Here is an 11,151-nt window from a genome sequence, read left to right as displayed (position 1 = left end):
CCCACCATCGGCTGCATCACAGGAATCGGCGGAGACCGAAAGCCATCAAGCCGCACATCTTTGTTTCCTTAAATTTCATCCACATGCTCCGAAAAGCAAAAGTGATGGGTTCCAAGTTTTGCAACCACTGAGTGCAAAGGACAATGTCCGCTCCTTGCAGCGCCAACGGATACAAGTCCACAATGATGTTGTGTCCTTGCACCCGTATACCGACCCAGGGACACAAGCTCTCCACCCCAAGCTCCGTGCCATCTCCAATAGCAACATCAAACCCCACGGTCAGTTTATTATCCAAGCTCAACTTCCTCACTAACATCTCGTATATAAAGTTATGTGTACTCCTGGAATCGATGAGGATGTGCACATAATAATTCTAACAAGTCCATCCACCTATAATGTCCTCAGAGAGGAAGTACCCGAATATGCATGCATCGATATTTCAGCTTAGATATCTTTGATACACTTAGTTTAGATCTTAAGAAATTATTCCGTAGCCAATCTTTTGGTTCCAGATCCTATCAGTTTGGTATTAGAGCCCATCAATTTGATATCAGAGCTCATTAATTTAGTATCAGAGCCCATCAATTTGGTATTAGAGCCTAACAATTTGGTATCAAACCCTAACAATCTTCCTCTGCGCCCTCCTCTACGACCTCCTCATGGACCTCTTATGAACACTTTGCATCACTAACAACCTCATCGTCCTCCTCGAGACCATCGATGAGCATCACACTCCCGATCAGTTTGGAACATTGATGACCGAGGGTGAAATGTTCATTGCATCGAAAGCAAAGGCCCTTCGCTCCTCGCTCCTCGCTCCTCCACTTGAGTAGGTGTGAGAGTTCGAATGGGGGGTCTTGTGCCTCTATTATCAGAAGAATGTCTGAAAGGTGGTCGTGGTCTAGTACTAGCAACCGCTGTCTTTGACCCTACAGAATTTCCAATCGACGTTCTAGGCACAAACCGCCCATCTCGGTTGCCCCAAGTTCTTTTCACTACAATCTTGAGAGCTTTGTGCTTTTACTCCATCCTCACGGCCTTCTCAAAGGCCTCCTCAAAAATGGTAGGACAAAGAGCACGAACATCCGCCTATATCTCTAATGGGTTCTGTGGTACCAAAAGATAGAGTATGGAATGATTCCTTCAAGATCTAGATTTATTTTAAGAAGCAGTCCGCGCAACCAAGAAAAATTATTCTCCAAATATCCTCCCATAGTCAGAAAATTAACCAAGTGGATTAGATCCGTAACTCCTTGATCTATAATTTTCGTATTTATGCCCTTTGTAGATTTGAACTGCAACTGGGACGAAAACACGAACACGATATAATGCGGGTGATGGTGGTGGTGACGAGTGGAGTGGATGTTAGGGTTATGGAAGGTAATGGAGATGAAGGTGGATGATTGATGTTGTTTAAAAGATATAGATGAAGGAAAAGAAGTGGTCGAGATCCCAAAGAAAATGGAGGATTCGACAGACGAGGGAGATTAGAAGTTAGGAGAGACCTTGCCAATGGTAGAGGTGGAAGGTTAGTGAAGAGGGAGGAGGGAGATTAAGGTAGAGAAAATAGAGAGAAGATAAGAGACAAGAAATCAATAATCCAATAGTATTATGAATTTGGCTTCCATCCACACCTTTATATAGGCTAGCCAACAAGCCATAATAATAATAACTAACCCTAATCCTTGTGCAATCCCACCGATCGTATTTGAATGCACAAAATGTATTCTCTGTATGTGCGAATGCGATGTAAACATTCTTTGTATTTGCGAACCTAATGCTGGCGTTCACAAGGGTGTTCAAATGCAACACCTTTCGCGTTCGAACGTGACCTATAGGAATTTTATTTTAATGAGAATAAACAACTAATGTAATAAGAAAAGACTCTAACAATGTGTATCTCACAATCCTGAAATGAATGTTCTCATTAATGTTGATTCGGGCCAAGATAGTTCACAATGACTACTAACTCTTTTAAATTTAGCTTGATACTCTAAAACGGTTGTCTTCTGAACCATCTTCCTTAATGTGGCAGTAAAATCTTCATATACCGCTGTACCAAATCTCCGTATAATCCTCCTACAAAAGTCAACATAACCAATAAATCCTCCACCATGAATAGACTATATATACCAATGCTATGCCATTCCTTGGAGGTGAAAGCTTGCCATCTGGACCTTTGTATTCTTCGTTATCCCTTGATAATCAAAGTATTATTCCATTTGAAACACCCAATCCATTAGATCATCGCCTTGGAATTTTGGGAAGTCCAAGCGTGCGATTCTTCCTCGGATAGCATTGTTAGGTTCACGAAAGATCCTCGGTTTAGGTCTGAATCTTTGTATTTGTTGATCTCTTTCTCTAAATTCTCGAGTATGTCCATCACCATCTCTGAAGGGATCAACATCATCCTCTAAGTTCCAATCCTCTTAATCGACGAAGCGCACCGGTGTCGCATGCCTCTTAGGTTCCACCATTGCCGGTCTTGGGTTGTGTATCGAAGGTATGGGATGATATGTAAGAATAGGTAAAGAGGATCATTGATATTAACATGTCACACCTGGACCTGTGGGGTATCAGCTCGGTGTGGTCCCACTGCTGGTCCTTTTTTGAGGCACTGATCTTCGCCAAGGAGATGATAAAGCCGGTCGGTTCATGACATATTCCTTTAATGCATTATGATCATTTTGCATTGTGTCAACCCTATGCAACAATGTTTAGAACATGCCTCTAAGTTCATCCATCAAGCCCATGTTCACACCTATGGACGTTGGTTGACTCGGTCCTGTCATGGTCACTTCAAAAGAATCAACTTCGTGGTTAGGGTTATCGTTGATTGAGTCTTCCCTTGTCGGTGTGTTCTCCATTGATCTCCTTGTTGATGCCATCTTCTTTGTTTCCACCATTAATGAAGGTCTGAGGTTCACCTGACTCTGATACTAATGATAGGCTACGGAACGATTCCTTAAATATCTGAATTTATTATAGGAAACAGTCTATGCAATTGAGAAAAAAATATTTACCAAATATTTCCCTATAGTCAGAAAATTACGACACCAAGTGGAATCGATCCTTAATTCTCTTATCTATGTTTTTTGTATTTACTCCATTTGCCGATTCAAACTACAACTGGGACAAAAACATGATATAGTGTGGATGATAGTGTTGGTGATGGGTGGAGTGGATGTTAGGGTTATGGATGATAATGGAGATAGAGGTGTATGGATGATGTTCTTTAAGGGATAAAGATAAAGGGGAAGAAGTGGTCAAGATCCTAAAGAAGAGGGAGGACTCGATAGACGAGAGAGATTAGAAGTTAGGAGAAACTTTGCTAACGGTAGAGGTGATAGGTTGGTGAAGAGGGAGGAGGGAAATTAGGGTAGAGAGAAGATAGAGAGGCAAAAAACAAATAACCAATAGTATAATGATTTTGGCTACCATCCACACCTTTATAGAGGCTAGCCAACAATTATTAACCCTAATTCTAGTGGACTCCCGTCGAATGTGATGTAGGCGTTTGAATGCGCCCGACCGCGTTCGAATGTGCATTTTGCGTTTGAATATGCATTTCGCATTCTCTGTTTTTGCAAACCTGATGTAGGCGTTCGCAAAGCCGTTTGACCGCACCCTCAATTGCGTTTGAATGCAACCTACATAAAATTTATTTTAATAAAAACAATTAACTAATGCAATAAGAAAAGACTCTAACTAAGTGTATCAATATGCAAGACAGAAGATGCCGATGTAGAGAAATTTGTAGTCGATAAATTTCTTGAGTATGAGATAGTTGACACTAACCAATGATTAACTAGATACAACATCTTCAAGTGATAATTCATGAGATCCATGCTGAAGGAATGGTGATTAATTAATCGTTCCAAGTAGCGGCTATTATTGAAAATAGCTATTACTGAAAGTAGCTATCGTCTTGGAGGGATTTCAAAAATTACCTAAAACACAAGCGCAAAGAAAGGATATTTGAAAAACTTAGTATCAAATTAAAGATAGAAGAAAAAAATCATACTATTGAAAAAAAATTTGGAAGACAGTACATATCAAAGGCAAATGTTGAGTCTACTAAGGACAAGAAAATGAAGCATACCAGTGAAGACTCTTAAGGGCTGTGGCGTGAGAGTGGCCTGAGAGTACAATTATAAATAACACATAAAAGAAGCTAACTCTAATTGGGATTTAGTGTGATCACGTATACTTGCTTAACTTAATTTTAGCAATTTGAGTCGGTGATTTGGGTGTATCTATATTAATTGCTCCTGTCGGAGAATTAATATAGATTACTGTAGGGAAAGTATATAAGCATATTATCTTAATTAATATGCTCGAAGGCTTAGAGTATATTCTGCCATCTGCAAAGGGTATCTTAATCATAATCATACCCTATCATCTATAAAAGGTATCAACATCTATCCAAATTGGGCACCCTTTTAGCTGATAGAAACTACGTGAGGATAATTCGCCACATATGCCCTAGTAAACGACTGCTACGCACACAGACTAATGTGATACATTTAGTTAGGGTCTTTTCTTATTGCATCAATCATCCATCTTCATCTTCATTACCCTCCATAACCCTAACATCCACTCTACCCGTCACCACCACCATATTCCATAGTAAATCGTAACTTCATCTTTATTGGATTCGAATCTGTGAAGGACATAAATATAAAAAATATATATCAGGAAGTTACGGATCGATTCTACTTGGTTTCGTAATTTTCAGACTACGAGCGAATATTTGGTAAATATTTAACCTTGGTTGTGCGAACTGTTTCCTATAATAAATCCAGATCTTGAAGGAATTGTTCTGTAGCCTTATCATTAGTATCAGAGCCTATCTTTTCGTAGCGTAGAACCCATCAATTTGGTATCAGAGCCTATCTTTTGATAGCATAGAACCTATCATAATGACCTTGGACCTAAGGCCATATGATCGAGATTACGTCGAGCGATCAATCATCCCCCAAGCATGTTTTAACCCTCGTGCCCACTCAGGTATATATCCTCACGTTTTCTATCAACTATTTTATCAATCAGATTACATGCTTTCCTTCTAAATGATAGATCATATGCATTTTATCTAGTTCTAGAACAAATTATGTAACTCAGACTAATAACCTTGGACCTAAGGCCGTATGATCGAGATTACATCGAGCGATCAATCATCCACCAAGCATGCCTTAACCCTCGTGCCCACTCGGGTATATATCCTCACGTTTTCTATCAACTATCCTATTAATCAGATTACATGCTTTCTTTCTAAATGATATATCATATGCATTTTATCTAGTACTACAATAAATCGTGTAACTCAAGAATTTAGGTGATAAAGAGGCCAAGAGAAAAATGATACAATACAGTCTCCAACCATGTATCTAACACATGCATTTCTATACTAGTCTATCACATGTATACTCATGTTAGAGATCATTTCGACATAAAATCATAATAGTATAGTCATCTCCAATCATTTCTATATATCACCAATATACTCATATCCAAAATCAACCTAATCAAATGCATGATAAAATATGCTCAACAGAAATCATTTCTAGATAAAGTTATATAATCATGCTAGAGGCCAAAACATGCATATACATAATTATATAATATATCTTAATTTGAGAAAGACGTCTAAAGAATAAAACTACTCAGTTTGTTTAGAAGACACAAAAATACATATCCCTCACATCTACCAACCGAAAGTCAATTCATTGCTAACTAGATCCACAGGGTCTCACATAAGGGGTTTGAGATCTGAAAATATTTAAGTCGCATGAAAGTAGCCGTTTATCCAATTAAAATTAATTCATATAAAATATGATAATTTATTAGGTTTAGAACTCCCCTTTTTTATTATTTATTAAATATCTATATTTAATTATAGATATAATTCTGGTTATATAAATATATAATTATTATGAAATGCTAGTTAAGAATAGAATGGTTGTTCTTTTCATATAAAAGTAGTTTAAGTATATAATTATAAAAATAATAATAAGAGGGTGATATATAATTATAAAAATATAAGTATAGATGAAAGAAGAAAAAAGAGATTTAGAGGGAGAGAGAGGGAAAGAGAGAGGCGATGCTAGCGGGTATATGGTACTGGCATTTTATTTAATCATGATGCGTATATTCATATTTACTTATTGTTACACCATTTATTGCATTACTTTTAAAGTATGGAAGTAGAAATTTGCTGGGCTTTATACTCACCATCTTCTGGTGAAAATATTTTCAAATTAGTAGATGATCTGGAGTTCGTTACAGATCTGGTGAAGACTACATTGAGTCTTCTTATTCTTATTCTTAATTAATTTATGTAAACAAAGTTAAATGACTTGTAGCTCCTATATGGGTTTTGTCTTATTTTGCTATGTATGCGTATTTTGAGCTTGTTGTGGCTTTGGTGTTATAGGCTTCTTATTTATATTATTTGTGAAATTGTATATTGTGTTGAAATATTGATTAGTAGGTCACATAATGTGTTTGGTGGCGGATGTTATAACTATGCTGACAACAAAGGCGAAGAAAATAATCATGAATACAAAAGAGAGGGAAAAACAACATGTGGTAGAGTCATCCTAACATGTTTGAATTTCAGGTCATAAATATTGAAAAGGCAATGTGGTTCGAAAAGAGGAGAGCTCTCACTAGCAAGGAAGATATCAAGGTTTTGGATGGTTTGCAATTTGGAGAATAAGGGTTTCAAAAATAGTATTCATAAGATGTATATCTTTTCGCAAGAGAGAAGAGATAATTAGATTTTTCGTATTTTCTAAACAGCATCTCCTGACATTTAATGCAAGAAGATATCATCAAAGTTGGTGTAGGGGTAATTTTGGTATTTTTTAAAAAAATCGGGTGATGCTAGAGAGAAAGTTAAAATCGGTTGTGAGGCAAAATTATAAATAAATTTGGTGAGGCCAAAAATAGCACTGCGAAATGAAGCACGACATCGTATAAAGGGGCCCAAAATAGCGATACAAAATGAAGCGCAACATCGTAGAAAGATACAATGTGTCTTATTAAGTAGGACGAACAGTAACGTGTAGATTAGGATCACTTGATCCTCCTGCAAAGAGTGATGCCATCACCGACCGGCAGCTGGCAGATCTCAACACGAGGGTCGGCGGCGAGCGCCTTGTTGATCTCCAGTACGAAGGGCCGGAAAAAGCTTATTATTTTCGGCACCGGAGTGTCTGGAGGCAGCGCCACCGACCCATACCACAGCGTGTTGTCGTACCCGATCAGGCCGCCCACCTTCACCAGATCCAGCAGCCTCTCGTGGTAGTTGAGGTAGTTGTCCTTGTCCGCATCAACAAACACGAAGTCGAACGTCCCATGGTTCGCCACCTGCTCATATTCAAGATGACTCGTTAATCGCCGCTAGAAATTCAAGTTTCCATAAATGAATGGATTGCAAAGAATCTCACGTCTGCCAGCAATTTGTCGAGGACGGGCAGAGCAGGACCCTCGCGGAAGTCGATCTTGTGTGACACGCCGGCCTTTTGGATTACAGGAAGGCTGTGATCGTAGTTCTGTCGGTCAATATCCAAGGCCAGGATCTGCGGCAAAAATTTATTTAGATATTAGTTCTAAATTATAGTGCTTCAATCCATAAGTAGGCGTAAGATTGATTACTTTGCCGTCGTCGGGAAGGGCAAGGGCGGTGGCTAGAAGAGAGTAACCAGTGAAGACGCCGATCTCCATCGTCTTCTTGGCGCTGATCATCTTCAGCAGCAAGTTCAAGAACTGCCCCTCGTCGGGGGTGACGGACATGAAACCCCTGTTTTAATTTCCATATTAATTATAAATGTTTTCTTCGTTTTATGTAAGGCGAAATAATTTAAATGATAAGAAGTACAATGGGTGTTCGGCGGTGATCTCGCGGATCTCCTTCATGCACTCAGGCTCCCAAGGATACACAGTCGTCTCCAGTACGTACTACAATTGTGTCACATGCAAACATAATAATAAAATTTTGAGCTATAGATAATAGAAATAAGGGAAGTTTAATTCCATCATTGTAACTAAGAGAGAGAGAGAGAGAGAGAGTAGCAAGACATAGTACTTGATAAAGAGCATCACTTTGGAGTAAGCTCTTGGATCCCAATTCCTTGGTATCCTGTGGCTCCCATCCCTCTGCCTTGATCTTTGCTTCCATCAGCTAGCCTCTGTGCTAAAATTCTCTCTCTTTAAAAACGCTCTCGTTATTGGTGGGATCAGAGAGTGGGAGGCTGGGGGTTTATATAATGCAGACGTGATATCTTGTAGAGGAAGGAGAGCTACTTAACCAAGTTTCCGGCTACCTATTAGAACTTTCGTTTCGCATAGCCTTTGAAATTTGGATTCATTAAAGTTAGCTAGTAACATAAAAGTCGTTTCGCTGGACCGTGGTTTCCACTGTTATTTTGTTGGGGAAGAGTAGTAATGACAACGATGAAAACGAAAAGTACATGACTAAGCTTAGAATAACATTGGAAAAAACTCTTAAGATTTAATAGTAGTCGTGAAACCAGAACTACTGAATCCTATCACTATCATGAACTAAATTTTATAATGTTTTACGTCACGATCAGTCTAGATCTAGTCAGTAACATTAGTTATTATTATTATTATTATCTTTTCCTTTTTTCTATTTACATATCAATCTTTTTCTTTTTTATTTACACAATGGTCTTCTTCATTTTTTCCAGTCTTTTTTTTTTCAAAGTTCTTAAGTTTAAATTCTGTCCTTTTTTTATTTATTTATTTACATACTAGACTTTTTCTTTCTTTTTTATTTACATACCAGACTTTTTCTTTCTAAGTTTTTAGTTTACATTGTCTTTTTCTTTTTCTTTTTTATTTACATACCAGTCATTTTCCTTTTTAATTTACATGCACGTCCTTTTCTTTTTTAGTTTACATATCAGTCTGTCCCTTTCTAAGTTTTAGTTTTTCTTTCTAAGCTTTTAGTTTACATGTCTTGTCTGCCTTTCCCTTTTGTTTCAAAAAAAAGTGAAAATAGAGGTTTATCCTACGATTTATGCAGAGGTATTTACATATCAGTCTGTCCCTTTCTAAGTTTTAGTTTTTCTTTCTAAGCTTTTAGTTTACATGTCTTGTCTGCCTTTCCCTTTTGTTTCAAAAAAAAGTGAAAATAGAGGTTTATCCTACGATTTATGCAGAGGTATAGGGATCAGTTAGCTAGATTTGCTAAAAGGCCACTAATAACATTATTAGAATAATATACTTAATTAGGATTTTTTCTTATTACAATAGGTATTTATTTTTATTAAAATAAAATTCATGTAGGTTACGTTCAAACGCCCTTGTGAATGCCTGTATCAGGTTCGCAAATACAGAGAACGCATATTGTGCGTTTAAACGTGGTTGGGCGACTTCGAAAGCCCGCTTTCAAATATCGATGCATGCATATTCGGGTACTTCCACGCTGAGGACGTTATGAGTAGACGGACTTGTTAGAAAGCATTGTGTGCACATCCTTATCGATTCAGGGAGTACACACAACTTTCTAGACGAGAGGCTAGTGAGGAGATTGAGTTTGGATGCCGAATCGACCACGGGATTTGACATTGCTATTGGAGACGGCATGAAGCTTAGGGTGGAGAACTTATGTCGCCGGATCGGTATACGGGTACAAGGACACGACATCATTGTGGACTTGTATCCGTTGGCGCTGTGAGGAGCGGATATTGTCCTTGGTGCTCAGTGGTTATAGGGTTTGGGACCCGTCACATTTGATTTCTGGAGTATGTGGATGAAATATAAACAAGGAAACAAAGATGTGTGGCTTGATGGTATTTGGTCTTCACCGAATCCTGCGATGCAGCCTATGGTGAGGTTGCCTTGTGCGTATGATTTAGCTTATCTTTTTCATTAAGGACCAGCAGGAGATGAGCCTCAAACGAGTTCAGGTACTACCATTGAATTATCTAATTTATTAGATAGCTTTTCTGGACTGTTTGAGGAGCCGCAAGAGTTGCTACCGAGGAGAGCAGCGGACCATCGCATAGAGATTGTATCCGGGGCTGCACTGGCGAACGTGAGGCCATATCGGTATCCACATGTGGAAATAGAATTTATCTCAAATATGGTAGCCGAGATGTTGGAGCAAGGCCTCATACAACCAAGTCATAGCTCATACTCATCCCCCGTGCTTTCGGTGCGAAAAAAAATAGGACATGGCATTTTTGTGTCGACTATCGAGCACTAAATGCTATTACCGTCAAGGAACGGTATCCCATTCCGGTTATCGAGGAGTTCCTGGACGAGCTTGCATGGGCAACTATATTTAGTAGGCTTGACTTGAGGGCCGGGTATCATCAAATTAGAGTTCACCCGTCGGATGTTCACAAAACTGCATTTCGGACTCCAAACGGGCATTACGAGTTTCAAGTGATGCCTTTTGGTCTCACCAATGTTCCAGCTACCTTTGAAGGCCTCATGAATGATATATTTTGGCCTCTCTTGCGAATGTATGTCTTGGTATTTTTTGATAATATTTTGGTGTATAGCAGGACTGAATTGGAGTATTAGCGGCATTTTGAGGACGTGTTGAATTTGTTGAAGCAAAACCAATTAAAGATCAAGAAGTCTAAGTGCCTATGGGGAGTACCAAGGGTGGAATATTTAGGCCACATCATTTCAGCGGATGGTGTAGCGACGGATCTACAAAAGGTTGCATGCATGATCGCTTGGCCTATTACTACTACTACCACTAGATTGAGAGAATTTTTGGGGCTGACCGGATATTATTGATGCTTTATCACCGGATATGGCAAGATCGCTGCTCCTCTCACTTCTTTGTTGAAGGACTCTTTTAGATGGACGGATGAAGCCACTTCGGCATTTGAAAAATTAAAAACAGCAATGACGACGGCACCCGTTCTAGCTTTACTGAACTTCTCCAAAGAATTCATTGTGGAATGTGATGCGTCGGGTGTCGTCATAGGAGCTGTATTAATGCAAGAAGGACGTCCTATTGCCTATCTTAGCAAGGCTTTATCATAAAAATCTCAGCAATTATCAACTTATGAGAGAGAGAGATGTTGGCAATTCTATATGCGGTGATAAAGTGGAGGCCTTATTTGATCGGTAGGCGATTTATTATCCGAATCGATCAAA

At 38.7% G+C, this 11,151-nt stretch overlaps 1 protein-coding gene across 1 annotated transcript; it reads right to left on the bottom strand.

The window, feature by feature from the left end:
• Nucleotides 1-6,951: 6,951 nt before the first annotated feature.
• On the bottom strand, nt 6,952-8,253 carry LOC140760327 (caffeoyl-CoA O-methyltransferase 5-like). Its single transcript, XM_073097249.1, has 5 exons — nt 8,093-8,253; nt 7,886-7,965; nt 7,663-7,807; nt 7,455-7,586; nt 6,952-7,374 (listed from the first exon to the last, which is right to left on the bottom strand). The coding sequence occupies exons 1-5, from the start codon at nt 8,183-8,185 to the stop codon at nt 7,081-7,083; spliced, it is 744 nt and encodes a 247-aa protein (XP_072953350.1). The 5' UTR covers nt 8,186-8,253; the 3' UTR covers nt 6,952-7,080.
• Between the last annotated feature and the right edge of the window lie 2,898 nt (nt 8,254-11,151).

Source organism: Typha angustifolia, chromosome 5 (genome assembly GCF_048772165.1).
Source record: "Typha angustifolia cultivar Huaian chromosome 5, ASM4877216v1, whole genome shotgun sequence".
NCBI lineage: Eukaryota > Viridiplantae > Streptophyta > Magnoliopsida > Poales > Typhaceae > Typha > Typha angustifolia.
The sequence above is the reverse complement of the archived record's forward strand: the minus strand, read 5'-3'. Positions and strand labels throughout refer to the sequence as shown.